Source organism: Pipra filicauda, unplaced genomic scaffold (assembly GCF_003945595.2).
Source record: "Pipra filicauda isolate LSUMZ 115617 unplaced genomic scaffold, ASM394559v2 scaffold14_size4853619_pilon, whole genome shotgun sequence".
In the NCBI taxonomy this organism is placed as follows: Eukaryota; Metazoa; Chordata; class Aves; order Passeriformes; family Pipridae; genus Pipra; species Pipra filicauda.
In genome coordinates this window covers 166,104-183,563 of record NW_024103985.1, presented here as the reverse complement: position 1 = coordinate 183,563, position 17,460 = coordinate 166,104, and the positions used below count along the sequence as shown (strand labels likewise).

Genomic DNA, 17,460 nt, shown 5'->3' with positions numbered 1-17,460 from the left:
AGAGAAGAGCTTGCAACTCTTAAGACAAGGTAAATTGTTTCATTCCTACTAAAGGGAACATATTAATTGTATTTTAATAAAATCAATCTCTAAGAAGTTGAAATTATAAAGCCAGTAAAAGATGTCACAAAGAAGATCTATGTTTGTGGATTGATTTTGTTCATCCCAGACAGTTTCTTTCTTTCCTTCTACCTGGAAAAGATGAAAGAGCCAAACTTAGGAGAGCTTTCTTTTCAAAGGAGCATCCTGAGGCAGAAGCTCTTGGGAAAACACTAATCAGCCACACTGCCCAGGACGCTCTCCACAAAATCAGATCTGCTTTCCTGGGACAAGAACCTGCTGATGTTACAGATTCTGCTGGATCTGCTTAAGAGAACCACATCAGCAGATCACATTCAGCCCCTGTGGCCTGCCAGGACCACGCTCTGGCCACCAGAACACCGACTGCCCTCCAGTGCCACACAGGAGGCTGTTCCAGGCACCTGCTCAGGACAGGGGTTACCCGGGCCATCCTCCTGCTGCTCACCTGCAACCCCCTTCGTGTCTCCTGTATCTGCACAAACACAACATGGGAGGAAAGCACGATATAACCCCTCTGCAGCAGGGATGGTGCAAATCCCAACAGGGCAAACCCAGAGGGGGCAAAGTCTGCAAGTGAGTGGGATTGAAGGGGTCCAGGAGCACACAGCCCAAGGGATGGAGAGGCAGGGAAAGGGGTAAGGACACGGGTTACGGGGCTACGACAAATGTGGCCCTGACGGAGGGAGAAAGAAGGAGCTGGGGCCCGAGGCCAGGCGGTGCCCAGGGAGGGCTCGGCGGGGCCCTCACCCTCCGCCTCCTCACCGTCCCGGCCGCGCCGCTCGGCCCGCAGCAGCAGCAGCGGCGCCGGGCCCGCCCCGCTCGCATCCTCGCCGAAGAAGCGCAGCACGGCCCGCGCCTCCTCGCCGCGGCTCAGCAGCTCCTCGAAAGGCGCCGGGTCGCTCAGACCCAACAGGGCGAGCGCTCGGTCCCGCAGCCACCGCAGCCGCACGTCGCCCAGGCTCATGGCGGCGACCGCTCCGACGCCTCACGGTGCCCACGGCAACGGGCCGGGGAGGAGCGACGGCCGCTGCCCGCCCAGGGCCCGCCTCGGGGGGCAACGCGCCCGCCTCGGGAGGTGCCTCGAGGGGCCGCGGTACCGCCTGCCGTGCGGTACCGTGCCGTCCCTCATGGCAGCTCCTGCCCCTCAGCGCCCGCCGTCTCTCACGGGCGCTCCTTCCCCTCGGCACCGCCTGGGACAGGGAAAAGGCTACGGACAAACACGGGCCCCGCTCGGCACAGCGCAAACGAGGCTTTATTGGGAACTCGTATGAAACAAGTGCAAAATTTAACTTGTGCTGCTCGCATGGCACAAGGTGGTAAAAGATGACCGCAGTATCCCCATTTTCACACTGATACAAAAATAGTATAAAACGACCTCTTTCCACGTTATTCGGTATAAGTTAAGGTTTTACGACATCAGGTAGTGCTGTCTGTGTCCCCTCACAGCCAAACAGAATCAAGGATTGAGACCAACTCGTTATTCCCTGTGCAAAAGTTATTCCTCGCTACAGGGACAAGGAGTAATGCTTCTAGTCCTGCCTTCCTCCATAACATTAAATATAAATATCAGTGTGGCTTCCAAAAGCTTAAAGTAGTAATTCCGGGCAGAACTCAGAATGAACAATTAACATTTCCAGTGCAATTTTAAATATGGTTAAAAAAGAGCACGTTGCATCGCTGTCTATAAGTTTACACTTCATAATAATACCGGAATACATACTGAAAACATACCTTGCTTCTGTTTCACTGTTGAATTTGCATTGTTGAATTGTTCCCAAAGTGCACAAGATGCAGCTTGGTTAAGTATGTGATTAGTAACAAATGCTTAATACGATGAACATTCTTTCAGATAACTTAAAAGTAACCATTCAAGAAAATAAACAGCCTCAAAAAAAAAAAAAAAGCAGCCTACTCAGGTTTTAGGACAAGCAGTAACAACTTTTTTTTTTAAAGAATAAAATTAATTTACAACATTAGTTTATCAAGAAAAATGTACATTTTATATCCATATACTTTACAAGATGCTCCAGATCTGCGATGTCTATCTATGGGAGGTATATTTTACAGTATTATTTGGCTGCATTATAAGGCAATCAGTGAAAACCACTTTCTTCCACAAGAAACCATTCATTGGCAAGATCCAATCACGCGGCTATTTGCAGACAATTCCAAACATTTCTGCTGACAGCAGCCAAACTATCATACATCATCTTTATTAAAATGTAAAGAAATGTGCTTAAAAGAGAAAGGCGTAAACTTGTATCCTGCACCGGAGTAGAATTTGTTCTGAAATTCCACCCTGAAACGAGACAAAAAAACAGAATCTGTGCATGAATCCAAAGGAATCAGCTGTCAAGGGACAGAGCTGTGCAACACGAGAGACTGAACAAAACCAACCCTAATCCTCTCACTTGTTTTCACAGCTATTTCATCTTCCCATTGCAGTTCCAGGCTAATTCCATGTTTCTCAGGAGACCCAAAGCCACTGGATTGTGCTGTAATGGCTCATTTCTTACTTCTGGTTTCCTAGTTTGTTTTTGAGTTGGTTGCAGTTAATTGCTTTGCAAACGTATAATATCAAGAGGACAATGCTGTCATGCAACAGCTCTGCCTCATGTTTATACATTATATTTCTTAAACTGCAAATTTCATCAGGTTTCAAACTAAACGTGCTCTGAATCCACTCCAACGTGCAGAGCTTGTGATATTAAGACTAAGAAAGGATTAAAATACTTAAGAGTTGGCAGCCCCACTCACTAATATAAATGTTCTATTGAACCAAATAAATTAAATAAACTGAAACCATACAGTGTGATAACCAGGCTGAAATGAAAAATACTTATCCATGTTACTAATATTCTACATTATGAAAAGTTGCATTACTATAAATTAAATGTACTCATAGTTTGCACCAAAATCAACTCTGAATGTGGCTGAGGTTAATATGCACCATAAGCCAATGTATTTGAATTTACTGAAAATATTCCAGAGGAACAATCACATCCAACTAACAAGCCATTTATTTAATACGATTAAATAAATCTATTTAATATGATTAAATCTATTTAATATGATAATCTATTTAATATGATTAAATAAATCTATTACAGTAGCATGAGTTGCATTTTACACTTTTTTAAGGTACCTAATATTTTGACATAAAAATTCCTCTTAAACAAGCCAGTATATGCTAAAGGAAAAAATGAACTTACCAGTGAAGTCGTATTGCATGGAGAAAAGCAGAAAGCCCCTCCATGATCAACAGGATAAAAACTGTCAGCACAGCAAAGAAGGCCAGGACAGGGACCAGCAGCAAGACACCATACGAGGTGTCCACACGGAGCCCCACCCTCATCACCATCTGCCACAGAACTTCAGATAACTCTGGTAAAAACCAAAACGTTTTCATAATTAATGTTGATACTGAGTACAATCACCCAGTGAGCCACTCTGACCTATTCCAGTTTAACCAATAGTACAGGAGCCGCTGAACACGGGAACTCCAAGAACTCCCCCATCCCAGTTAGTTGCCCCCAAACCCTTCAAATGTTCAAAGGTTTCAAAAATCAATGTCAAAACCACATCCAGTGAGAGCAAAATTTTACATAAAGTCACAATTTTAGTCTGGGGGCTTCCATAGATCATGATTAGTTTAAATAGGGAATTTTTTTTTTAAATTAAGAAAAAGATAATTTTATGTTAGTATCACTTGAACAGGCCAGCCTCCCTCTAACCAGCATTAAAAATAAAGACAAATGGGGGGAAAAAAACCCAAAATATAAAAAAAATCCCCACTTACGTGCATGAGCAAGACTTAATGCCCAGAGTCTCAGGTATGAGGCTGTGTTAGAAATACATCCCAGACAGTATTCAATGGTATGAATCACCTGATTCATAAAAACATCTGCAAAATTCAGCTAGAAGATAAAAACACATTTGTATCAATTTAAACAACACAGCATAGCATGAAAGAACAAAAAGCAATTTTTCTTTTCCTTTCAACTCACAAGAAATCAGTGGAATCTGCCAAGCCCTTTAAAAATCTGCCCAAACTAAACAGCAGCAGTAGGTGGGGACTAGGAATGCTGCCCATGCCTCCCGACCCCCACCAGCAATAATCCTCATCACAAGATGTAATTTGCAGACATAAAAAGACTTTTGTCCAGATAAAACCCCAAGATTAACTAACAGGAAGCTGAGCAGTCATCACCTTCCCTTAAGTTTAAGAATCCATAAAACCATAGATAAACCAGGATTTTTACCCCACTATTCAATTTCAGAAAACCCATATCTTAAAAGCAGAGCCTTATTTGCCAATAAAGCCCTTTTCCTGTTCTCTGCTACAGATGGACTGTGGTTTACTGCAGCAGTCTGAAAAGACCAAGAAATAATGCTAAAATAGCAATAAATAAATATAAGCAAATTGGATTCAGGATTCAATGTCTCTGTAAAGGCTCAGCTAATTTTCTTCCAAACTTCCAGGCACGCAGAGTACAGATTATCTTATTGATTTCCTACTTCTAGTTTGCTTTTAAGGACATACAAACTAGACATTAAGTAAAAGCATCACCTCCTCTGCATCCCCTTCTCTGGGCCCACTGTCTGCATGGCTGCTGCCTTCCTCCACATCAGGACATGACAGGAGAGAAAGTTCCTCTTCACTTTCTTTTCTGATTGGTCTGTAGCCACTCTAAAATGGAAATGGATTGTGTCTTCAAGCAGGCTGCCATGACATTTTCAAAATTTATTTAAAGGCAAAAAGATTTAGAGGAACAAAGCACTGTTATGTGTTTCAGTCAAAAATTTTCCAAGTTGAGCAGAAACTGCAGTGATAGGACAAGGAGTAATGGGTTCAAACTCAAAAAAGGGGAAATTTAAGTTTAGGTATACAGAAGAAATTCTTCCCTGTGAGGGTGGGGAGGCCCTGGCACAGGTTGCCCAGAGAAGCTGTGGCTGCCCCATCCCTGGAAGTGTTCAAGGCCAGGTTGGATGGGGCTTGGAGCAACCTGGGATAGTGGAAGGTGTCCCTGCCCATGGCAAGGTCTTTAAGGTCCCTTCCAACCCAAACCATTCTCTGAAATATCCAGTGAGGACATGACTGTGCAATAATACAACACCACCTGAACTCTTCTGCACTGAGCAAACATGCAGGAGTCTTCCAGTACTTACCCTGCACATTCTGATGCCTCGGCCTCCGCTGTGCAACCAATATAAATACAGTGGTTTCCCAAGAAGCATAACAGGAACACAAAGAAAAGCGACACTAAGTAAAAACCTCTGCAGAGGAGCCTGTTTGAGGAGGGAAAAAATTAGATTAGATCACAAAATCCTAAGTAGGAAAAGCCATCTTGTTTTCCCTTAAAGTGTTATCTGCACGGGGAACACAGGATGTCAGAAGTGTGTAAGAACACCACTCACCTGGCCAGGGTAGAGGCCCTTTGTTTCACCACCACCACCAGGAAACAGGAACATGTTAATAAATTGAATCAGAATACTGGGAGCAGACGTGGAGTCCTCTGCAGAGTAAGCCAACCATTTAAAGAAGATCATAAACACAAGGTAGCCAAAGATGCACATCATGAATAACAGCTCAGGAATAAAAACCAAGTAAATATTATATGTCTTCTTGAAATGCCTAAAAAGATAAAAAAGGGGGGGGGGGATTAAAAGTAAGTGTTAAAAACAAATATCAACATGGCCCAAATATAATTTCAATAAAACAAAGCAGCACCCCGCACTTTTGAACAGCAGGACTGACATTACAATCCAGAACTGATTTCTTCTTCTTCAGCAAAATTGTAATCAGGTATTTCAGTGGAAATTAGGCCCACAAGAGGCATGTATCTTTATTTACCAACAAATGAAATAAAGTCTTGTATTAATTGACGTCTTCAGATTTTTTTGCCATAACACTGATCCATCATCTCATTTACATGAAGGAAGACCTCTCTTTTACAGTCTTTTAAGAACAGTTTTCACAATTACTATTATTCTGTTTTCAAAAACAAATTCCACTTTCTCTTACCAGATTAAGTGTTATAATTCAAGATTTGACAAAAAATGTTAATATTAACTTTGAAGTACTTACAAGTGGTTAAACAGCCCCAATACAACTCCAAAAGTCATGTGAGTCACTCCAAAAATCACCGACATTTTCATTTTGAAAGAATTTAAAAAAGTGAGGCGGTTGCTTGCCAAGTTCCATATCTGAACAAGAAAACACAAAACCAGCATTAAAGAACAGCCCAGCAGAAGGAATAAACCAGTATTCTTTCTTTACTGGAGACCAGAATTTTACCTCAAATGGGGATTACAACAGAAATTTGAGTGTTGTGAAAACAGTTAAACGAAAAGATTTTCTTGAATGGAGAATGCAAACAGAAATGTATTTTTTCATAGTAAGATTTATCTTCCCAATACACATACAAAAATCTAATGTCCAAATGACTGATCACCACAAGTGAATAATTAAAAAGAATAAAACTAACCGGATCGATTCCAAAGGGATAAGCTCCATTGTACACACCAGAAACATTTGGATCCAGTGCTAAAAATTTATTAGATTTCAGATCCTCGAGGCTGCAGAGAAAGAAAAACACACTCAGATCTGACACTGTTTAATCATAGTGACAATATACACTTTCAGTTCTGCAGGACACTGCTCCTGCTTTCCTTTACCTGACCCACTGTCCCACTTTCAGAGAATCAAAGGATTTCTAAGCACAAAAGTCCTGGTCGATACGAACAATAGCAAAAAACCCAACAAGAAACTCTCAGTCTGGGCTCAATTTGCACTGCCTGCCTTTGAAAGGAAAGTTTATGGATTTTATTCCTCATTCCCTCAGAACTGAAAGTTTCATTTTAAAAATTCACAATTTGCTTTTAGTAAGTTTTTTAAAACTGACTAACAAAACTCAAGGAATAATTGCTACCTTTTGCAAGGGGAATTTCCACTCTAACTTCACATAGTTTCTAGTTAACACAGCACACACAACCTGCTCTCATTTTAACCAAAGTCAGAGGTCTTGACTCGACTACGTTAAACCACTTCCTGTTTCTGAGGCAACACGACATGCAAGTTGTGAACTCCTAAATACCTCAGGCCCTTAAAAACTCAAATCAGTGAGGTCACCCCACTGAGAAAAAGGAGGTTTGACAATGCACATAGCCTTTTTTATTTTTTACTATCAAGAAAAGCTGTGCAGAGACTAATGAGTGCCAGGTAATTAATTTACTTCATTAACTGTTACTTTCTTTACAGTAAATGCTGCTCAACTATTCGTTCCAGAAGCATAACCTAGGACAAATTCCTTCAGAACTAGCCCTGTGTTTTCTATTCCTCTCAAAATCTGATGTCTATAGAGAGAAACGCCCCTGGAAAATGTATTAAGACAAACCACAAGAAGAGAGTTAAAAGAGGGTTAAACTGCTGCAGGAAGTACATCTCTGGTTTAATGGTGTAGCAAACATGCTACTCACCGCCAAACCTTCTGCTCAAACATTGCTGAAACATTCCATCCAGACCCAAATATATTTATTGACTTGGAAAAACAGTCATTGTAAATCAATCCAGTGTATATAGAAAACAGACCCATCAACAAAATCACGTATCGGCCTTCAAATAACATTTTCATTATCTGTAAGGATTGGAAAAAAAAAAAATAGAGAAAATCATCTGCTCTGTGAGCAATGGTTATCTAGACATTTGTAGGGGAGACATATTTTTTGACACATAAGGATTTGTAAAAACTAAACATTGTTTCTGAACAGTCACTAAAGAATACGAGCTCTCACGACACACACTGAGACTTTTCTCATTGGCATCATTACACAAATAGTCTTTTACAGCCATTTCCTTCCTGAGACTAGTTTACAAGAAGTTATACATTTGCAGCCATTCTTAATTAAATATCATTCTAATAAGGGATGCAGGTGTTCCTGCATCCCAACCCCATATGATTAAAAAATGAGCTAAAATAAAGTTTAGCAAATTTCAAACTGCAGCTCTTTTTAGAAATAATAAAAGATGGAATCTGAAAAATCATTTTCTCCTCACGTTGCCACCGTGACCACATTCTGTAAATACTCACACCACTGAGTAGCCCTGGCAGAAACAAAGACAAGCCCAAAAGTATCAACTAATTTTTGTCAGTCTTTCATTACAACTTGACTGTTTCTGCTCTTTCAAAAAAAGTGACCAGTTTAAGATATCACATTAATCTCAAGGGACTTTAAACACAGAAAATCCTTAAACAAAGGGAAAAAAAAAGTCTAATACATGTGCAATAAATAATACTTTTCAGAAACATAGTGACTATTCAAGTGAATATAGTGACTATTTGAGTGATCTGGCTGGATGAGAAGGAAATAACCTGTAATTCCTTTTACCTCATCTTGTGATCTTTTTAACCTGGGGTGGTTTTCATACAGTATTGTCAGGAGTGCAAACAGGAACATGAGCAGCCCGTGCCCAAAGTCTCCAAACATAACAGCAAAGAAGAAGGGGAAGGTGATGATGGTGTAGAGAGCTGAAAGGAAACAGCACATTTCAGGCACAGCACAGCTGATGATGTTCTGTCTGAACTGTGCCTAACCAATTCCTCTCAAAGTTTTTAGCTTTAAGTTTGAAAGACATTTCACCCCCAACTAAGAGACCTTTTCCCCACACTATAAATTTAGATCAGTTTAAAGCTTGTTTATTGTGTATCCTTTAGCAATGACAATTCTGAGGGCAATACTATGAACCCAGGAAATAAAACACAACCAAACAGTTCTTCCTCTGTGGGTATTTCAGGTCTGTATTATAATATACATTCTCCTGTACAGCATGACAAGGTCAGAAGAGCTACAAGTATATTAAACTGAGCTATTCAACAAGCTGAATTTTTCAAGTGATGAGCTCCACACTTCAGTAGGATCAATAACCATTACCAATGTTTTCCTTTTTTCCCATTAATATCTTATCTTACCCAAAGTAAAACATATAAAGAGATATTCTACAGCTATTATCAGCATCTTTAATGCTAAAGTAACTCAACTAAATCAAATCCCATCTTCCTGCTTGGAGCATCATTTGTACTTTTGATGGGCTACTGAAATTTTAGAACAGCTACTAACAAGCAGTGTGGTTTTCACCATTTTGCCTTTACTGGTGTCCAGTTCAGCAAGGTATTAAGGCAAGCAGCAATGACAGCACAACCCTCAGCTCAGCTTTCAGAAGGACCAACCTGGATTAACTTCCCCATAGCTTCCAACTCCATAAGCATCAACGATGTTCTGGAACCCTGAGGTGAATTTATTGGTACGTATCAAAGTTGGAGGAGGTTGTGTTGTCCTGATGGTTTCCATGCATGAGGGAATTGTAGCTCCACTCTTCCTCTAATTATAGACAGAAGATAAATTTATACAAGATCTCAGTTAATCTGATCAAACTGAAAGCCTTTGCTCTATCAGCAGTTTCACTGATCCTGAACTACCACTAAATTGAGCCTAAAGTTTAATGCTTGTGCCTTCTCTAGAAACACTGATTATGTACAGTGTCTAATCCTTTCTTCATATGAAATATCAGATGAGACTCATCAGTCAATACTAAAAACCAAAGATTTGTTATTAGAAATTCTCTCATATGAAACAAAAACCAACAAAAGGGAACTGCACCTTCTATGAGACTCCAAATAGCACAGTGAGCCCAGCTGGACTTGGGTCCAACAGAGAAGTTATTCAACAAAAAAACCCCACCACACACAACACTAAATAAAGGCTCTGCTTACAAAAAAATTGTTTTATATAAGTTGATAGAGACACAGATCTGCCTGTGCCTATTTTCAGCCTATTTTTATAATTATTTCCTTATCTGTAGAGTTAGTTCAAGACCAAAGTTTACACATCAGTGAGCACTCAGCTGACTTACTGAGCCTTCCTCCAACGCCTGGCGCAAACTCTGGAGATCGGCCACTGGACACCAAACCTCAGCAATTAAACACTTCTTTGTGACATCAAAACTGCACAGGTTGAGTACATGGTAAATGGCTTTCATCTTCTTCACCTGGATAACCCAGGTATAGATGGATTCCGACGCCTTACACAACACCTGGTGTAAGTATTCCTCGGTTTTATTCAGCACCTTTGTCCAAGAAAAAAACATAAAGAGTTCACCAAAAATGTGACAGTGGTTGTGTTGACCACACACTGTGTTGACCAGTGTGTTGACCACAACAAGAGCACCTTGAAGAGTCCAATGCTGGGCCATGTTTTCAGGAGGGCAAACAAACCTCTGCTGCAAACAGAAGGCAATGTCAAGTGCCCTGAGGTTTAACAGACACATGCAACATGAGACCAGGGCCATGACATCCTGTCACACTGAGCTCCAAAGCTGCATGTGTTTTAGAAATGTGTATTAATGCTCAGATTTATCAAATGATTTCCTATGGTGCTACAACTGCAGCAAAAGCAGATCTGTTCTTTACTCACAGTAGTAAGATCCTGAATACGAACGTTTAGTCCTTCGACAACTGCCCGGCGCTCCTCGGTGTTGTTTGGGTAGGGATACACATGGCAGTGATAGCTACAAAACACAGAGGTTTGTGTTAAGTAACAAACTAAACCAAAACAAATCACCCACCCCCATGCCACAGTCAAATCTGCAACACACCATTTAATAACCACGGAACAGATTCAACTGAAAGAGTTGGTATTTTGCCTGTACTTAGTAAAGTGTGCAGGTAAAATGACTCACATTTATTTGTACATTGCCTAATTATAGAGCTGGATGCAATGAGGGAACAAATTTAACTTCAAAAGCCTTGTCTAAATATCAACACTTACGAGAAAGGGGTGCAGGGGAAAAAAACAAATAGAAAATAATCCAGGTAGAAAGAAATTCTACATTAGTTTTACTTCTTACCAGTCACAAATCTTCTTTACTTTCTGGCCAAGTTGTTCACCCCAATAGGACACTAAGAAAGCAACCCACCTTGTGGTTTCACCCTAATAAAACCAGAAAAAGGTAAGTTAATGAAGTTTGTTTTAACCAGCAACTCCATTGTGACATAATTAGAACAAAATAACAAAGCTGAATAATTAGGAAAATCTGTGTTAGTAGCACTGATCTTCCGTCATTTTCTGTGAAGATGAAATAATAAAATTCAAGAGTGTCAGTATCTGTCTGGTTTTTAGGGGGCATTTTTTGTATGTCGGAGAAAAACAAAAAGTTTTCAGGGAAAATAAAAGAGAGATTTTATTTTACCATCTCAGAATGCTGAGTAACAAAGGAGTCTAAAAAAAGGTAACAAACTAGAATCAAAGCAAAAAAAAAAGTGACAGATTAGGCTGCCAGAATTGATTTATAAAAGATTAATTTTATAAGTTCAGAGAAAAAACCTCCTGTACTTGACTCTTTCTTAACTACTGAATGAAGAAGGAAAATGGCTATTAAAATGCAATGCACTGTACAGACCTAGTTAATAAATATCCAAGCAGCCATTTATGCCACGTATTTTGATCAAGGTGGCCAATCATAAAGTCACATAAATTCCACAGTAAAGTTCTGCACTCCTGAAGCTCAGCCACGGTAAATTCATTGCTGCTCCTACAGTCACGTCGGCACCGAGACCTCGAATTTTCAAGTCTTACAAGTTTTAATTCTTTAAAATGGTTTTTTCCTCCAAGGGCACTGGGAAATCATTGCCATTCACTGCAGGCAGAACTGAGCAGCAATTCTTTCAAATCATATGAAAAGTACAAACAAAATAAACTGATGATTACAATGTTTACTCACTGTATCTGGATCTTCCAGAGCCTCATCCAGCTCTGCATACGTAAGGAAGGGATAACCTTTACACACTCTCCACAGTGTTTTTTCAAATGCTTCAATTTTTGCTCTGTGAACTAACCCAGATATGAATCTATGGAAAAAGAAAAAATTGAAATATAAGATAAAATTCACAAGAAAAGAAATGAGAAACTCAGAGTACATCATCACTCAGGATCACAGTCATGATAATTTAACATCTGCCACAGCTGGAGAAGGAACACCACCCTGAACAGGAAGGAACTGGTAGAGAAAATACCGGCTGGTATATAAAATTTCCATTTGGAAAGTAAACAGACTGCAGGCCTGAGCACACAACTAGAATTATATCTAACTGGTTATTTCTGTGATAGTGAGGTTTGTAATTTTTTCCTGCCAAGATACCCACTCATAAGGAAGCCACAGACAGCAGTATCCACTCAGCGTTTCAAAGGCAACACAATTAATGTTACATTTACAACTGACACTGCCAGGTGATTGAAACACTGTCTGTTTATCAGGGAAAAAGAGTTCAAACAGTACCAGGAAGTAATGATTGGGAGATTTTCCTTTACATGCATTCTTGGTTTGATGGAAGCTTTGTGACAGGATTTTTTGGCGCTGTCCTACTTATCCCTTCAAATAACCCAGTTTTTTCACAAAGGTACATCGGGGTCAGACTCCTGCCTTGTCTAAAATCACTACAGTCACACTACAGTCCATCTTTTACAGAACAACCCATTTTTTACAGCAGCTCCTCAAGCACTTTTGAAGCAGCACATACTGTCTCACACACATGGCCTGCCCCATACCTACCCCAGCCTGGCAGTCAGTCTGTGCATACAGTTGTAATCCACTAATGGCTCATTTTCCACAGATGGAAATTCTTCATAATTTGCATGTAAATGAGATTCATACTGGCAAATAAAAAAGAAGGATCATTCATAGCATTCAGGAAAAAAAAGTACTTTCATTCCATTATTATCATAAAGAAGAAAAGCTAATTAAGTAAATTATTTAATTAGAAATATAAAACCCCTCTCCTGTTCAATTCAGGCAACAGAGAGACCTTGTGACCTCAAGTGCCCTGCTCTTAGCAACTGAAGTCAGTGCTGTGAAATTACACCGTAAATTTCTTAGCACAATTTATGCATCAAAACAACACAATTACACCTTCATTTTCAACTGGCACCAGCAGTAACATTCAACAAAGAGAGAAATCACCAAGCTCCTCTTAAGCTCAGGGCTGCATTTTGCCCTGTACACGAGCCCAGCATGGCACAAACCATCACGAAAAATGTCCGGGGCTGCAAAGCCCAACACCAAGTCATGCACTGAACTACAACCACTAACAAGGTGAGCCAAAAATGCCCCACAACACATGGCCCCTGGCAAACCCCCCCAGCAGTACCTCAGATGTTCTCCTGACAATGCTCTGTGTGACCTTCAACATGTACTTGTACTCTGTCAGCTCAAGCAGGTTTTTCCGCAGTTTTTCTTTGTTTTTAGTTACTTCCCTCAATTCTGTCTCCAGCTTCTGCAGCTGTTCCTAAGGCACAGAGGGGGGAAAAAAGACATAGAATCAGTTACACAATTTTGGAAAACAGAGTAGAATTCATTTTCAGCACATGTTATTTGCCAGAATGATGGGAGTTTCCCAATTTCTTAATTAACAGGCTCCACAGGTTTTATTCCTCATCTGCCAAAGAGTGCTCTGTATTGAGTACACTTGATCCTCCACTGGCATCTCTTAAGTCTGTTCTGCCCTTAATTTGTGTCTAAGTAATGCAGAATTAGAACTGCAGATAGCACAGAGTGGAAGACACCCATTTATTCCTTTAATAGAATTACAGCAAAACAGAATGTTATTCAAAATTTTATCTGTGTTTTACAAGCTTCTTTTCTAACAAAACACAAGACAAAGAATTCAGAGAAACCAGCACCATGTTCTGCTGGGCAACCAGCACTGGAACCTGCAGAGCCTTGGGCATATAAAACTCCCACACACCTGGAAATTTCGGATGCACAAAGAGTCACAGTGAGTCCCAAAGCAATAAATGAGGCCGAGGGATTACATCTAAAGACAACCTTTTGCCTGGAACAGTGTAATATGCCACTCCATGCAATCCAATGGATGGCTGCACACCCCAGGAGTTGGCTTTGACCCTTCACAGGGATTTTGTGTTAATATCAAAACCTCACTGGCAGGCTTTGAAGTGACACTGGCAGGAAGGAAAACAATCAGACAAAAAGGAAAGCGAATGCTTCTGCCTCCCCCGCCACACCCCTACAACTGAAGTCCTAATAAAAGAGCCAGTAATTAAGTCTGCAATTAAGTTCCAATATCCTACATTTCGGCATCTGTTTAGTGGAAAAGTTACCTGGATTTCTAAAATGTGCTTCAGCAAGGGAGCAGGAGGAGCAACATCTCCTTCAGGGAGTGAAATACCTGCTTTTTTAATTTCTTGTACTAAATATCCTGGAGTGAGAAATAAAACAGAATCAGAAAGGAAACTGCATTGCCTTAGACTTCCTACAATGCTGCAGAGTTGACCTTCAGCTGCTCTTGCTGGCACTGATCACTCTGCAGCACCAGGCCCTGGCTATTTTATTCAGTCATTTTAGCAACAACACACACTAATCTTCAAAAAAGGGGGACTGACAGAGCATAAGGGATAAAACACACCGAACATTCCCGCCTTGGAAGTTTGCACAAGTGAGTGAACTTTAGAGGCCTGCGATGAAAATCTCCCAACCACAAGTACTTTGTAAGAAGCTTTAATATTTCCTAGAACCTCTTAGTTGCTGCACATCGGTTTCTATCACACGATCATTTCACTTTCTGCCAGAAATGGCCATTCTGCTCATTGCCCCATGTTTGGATAAAAAGTGTTCAAAGAAGGAGGCTTAAGGAACTTTGACACATGTGCAACTCCCACTGGACAGGGAGATTGCCAAAACAGCTGCTGGCATGGTGTGGCATGACCAGCACGTGCCTCTGGTGAGAGATTCCAACAAAAGGAATCCTTCAATGGTAACTTTTCCTCAGGATACACTGAGGAAATCTGCATCTTGGCTGTAACGCTCTGCAAACCCCCTATTCAGTAACTACCATGAGAACACAACTACTGATAACATAATTACTAATAAAGGTATTTTTGAGGGTGCTTGGAAGATCAACAGTATTGAGTTACACAACATGAAAAAACGGGGAATATCTTACAGTCAAGGAAATATCCAGAGTAAAGCTTCCATTTTCCTAGCAGAGTTTTAAGCAATCAATACTGAAATGGTCTCAATTATTTATCAGCAAAAATTAGCAAATCTTCTTCGCCTCTGAGCTCAAAAGAACACTGATCTATATTTAGTGTAAGTGAATTTCACAGCTCACAAAACCACAGAAGTCATCTCCAGCTCCAAAAGTCTACATAAAGACTCAAGAGATGAGTGTATGGATGTCTATTTTTTCATACATATGAAAATTCTATATGAGTCTACAGCAGTCAGACCACATAAGCTGGTAGCTGAAACCTTCACTGTAGTTCTACTCTAGTAATGTTAACTTTAATAAAGTCACGGCTGAGAAAGGTCAGATATGAAAATAAAGCTCACCAAGTATTCTTTCCATCTCTTCACATTTCTTCACTTCATTCACATATTTTCTCTGAAATACACTTACATTTGGGTTAAGCTGAAGGAGAAGGACAAAATTCTTATCAGAGATTCAAAACAGCAACATCCCTAAAAAACCACAGCTGTTCCTGTGACTTCCTAGAGACGGTTTGCATGTTCTGTGTGCTCTCTCTTTCTAAAGTGCTTTTCAGCTAAGAAGGTACAAAAACCTAAAAAGATTAAAAAGTCTTCAAATAGCAGAATTGGTTTTATTAAAGCAGAATCATCCATGTCATTTGCTGGTTGTATTCAAATAAAAAATCAATGAGATCTCCTGGAGAAACCATTCCAAATCTTATTTCTACAGTTTTAAAATACTGTTTAATGACTTCAAATTAACAAACCTTCCTACAAGCAAATTTGTTGTGATGGATTTCCACAGAATCTATGTTAAATGTTAAGTTTTAAAAGGATCTTTTTATGTATATACCCCTACCATAAGTGCAATGTCTCTGCCTACTTATTCAGCTTTTAAACAGAACCAATAATGTGTTATTTCTACAATAAATGGTGTGTCAAGTGACTGGAATGGCATCAAATGTTAAACATACACTCACATTGTCGTTCTTACAGATCTGCCTCCTCCTCTGTACCATATTTACTAATCAGCTGTTAATTTGAGTTCTCCCAGCTTTCCCTGCAAAGATTCTGCAACCTACATTTCTGATGTATATTTGGAAGAAATTCCAAAGTCTCAGTCAGCAAGCAAACATCATATAATTATGATGAGACAATGCAGAAAGAAGGTTAATTATTGCCCAACCCAATAGTCAGGCAGGTAGTTTCCTGCAAGGTGAATTGCTGCTCCAGGAACAGACGTGTTTGACAAACCAGGAGCCTGTGATGCTGAAGAAACAAACCTACAGAGCAGCTGTTTCAGTGGGGTGGACACGTCACTGAGGTGTGCACACACACTCAGCCCGAAGGCACTGTGGCTACACGTGGCCCAGGGGGTCTCCCACAGGGTCCCACTGCAAGTAACTCCCAAGTTCAAGCTGCTTCGGTGAGAAGGTGGGATGCGGCCACCCCAAAGCAGGGAGTGTCAGGGAGGCCCGAGCTCCAAACTCTGACTTCCCATCACCCGTCCCACCCACCTGGAGACGCTCCTGTGTCACCTGCTCCAGGGGACCCTGCCTTGGACCTCCAGAGGTCCCTTCCCACCCTAACGACTTCGTGATCCCTGCTTCCAGGGGAACGCGACCCAGGGACCGGCCACACACCTGCGTGTCGGAGGCGGGGAAAGCTGGGAACGGCAGCGGTCCTGGAGTCCCGCTCCTTCCCAGCGGCTCCCCGGGGCCCGGCTCGGCCCCCCCGCCCCTGTGCCTGCCCCGATGTCCCCGCAGGCCCCCCGGGACCCGGTACTCACGTCTCGGAACTCGGCCAGGCCGCGCTCGCCCACCTCGCTGAGGCACTCGTAGGCCGAGCCGCTGCGCAGGTCGAGCTGCACCAGGCACATGGGCTCCCCGCGGAACAGCGCGCCCATGGCGAGGGCGCTCCGGGCCCGGGGGGCTCAGCGGGGCTCGGCGGGGCCGGCGGCCGGCGCGCAGCGGGGCCCGGGGGCGGCCATGGCGGGGCGGAGCGGCCCGGCCCGGCCCCGGCGGCGGCTTCCGGGGCGGGGAACGGGCGGAGAACTCGGGCTGAGCTCGGGCACCGGCACCGGCACCGGCACCGGCACCGGCCGGGGAGCCGGGAACCCCCGCCGAGCCGCTCACCGGGAATGGCAGCCGCGGAGTCACCGCCTGAGAGGCTTCTGTGGGAGAGGATGTACGGGAGAAACGCGTTACTGGGAGAACATGATACAGTCACTGAATGTTAAGGGAGCAATGCGTTACATACAGTCATTGAATGATTAGGGGGTTGGAAAGGACCTCAATATCGTCCAGTCCCAACCCCCGCCATGGGCAGGGACACCTCCCACT

General features: G+C 41.9%; 2 protein-coding genes across 3 annotated transcripts in view; both read right to left on the bottom strand.

The window, feature by feature from the left end:
* DNAH10 (dynein axonemal heavy chain 10) overlaps window positions 1–1,148 on the bottom strand; it is a 52,294-nt gene extending 51,146 nt beyond the window's left edge. The window contains exon 1 of one of the 2 annotated variants that reach the window (XM_027737583.2): window positions 829–1,148. In XM_027737583.2, the coding sequence (XP_027593384.2) occupies window positions 829–1,045 (217 nt within the window). In that variant the 5' untranslated portion in view covers window positions 1,046–1,148. The remainder of the gene's footprint in view (window positions 1–828) is intronic. The other variant, XM_027737584.2, reaches the window with a different exon arrangement.
* Window positions 1,149–1,314: 166 nt separating this feature from the next.
* ATP6V0A2 (ATPase H+ transporting V0 subunit a2) lies at window positions 1,315–17,024 on the bottom strand. Its single transcript, XM_027737585.2, has 20 exons — window positions 16,908–17,024; window positions 15,482–15,560; window positions 14,251–14,348; window positions 13,281–13,418; window positions 12,686–12,786; window positions 11,858–11,984; window positions 10,985–11,067; window positions 10,552–10,645; window positions 9,992–10,204; window positions 9,309–9,459; window positions 8,470–8,609; window positions 7,561–7,718; window positions 6,570–6,660; window positions 6,170–6,288; window positions 5,500–5,716; window positions 5,251–5,370; window positions 4,652–4,771; window positions 3,881–3,998; window positions 3,294–3,465; window positions 1,315–2,380 (listed from the first exon to the last, which is right to left on the bottom strand). The coding sequence occupies exons 1-20, from the start codon at window positions 17,022–17,024 to the stop codon at window positions 2,281–2,283; spliced, it is 2,556 nt and encodes an 851-aa protein (XP_027593386.1). The 3' UTR covers window positions 1,315–2,280.
* Window positions 17,025–17,460: the final 436 nt, after the last annotated feature.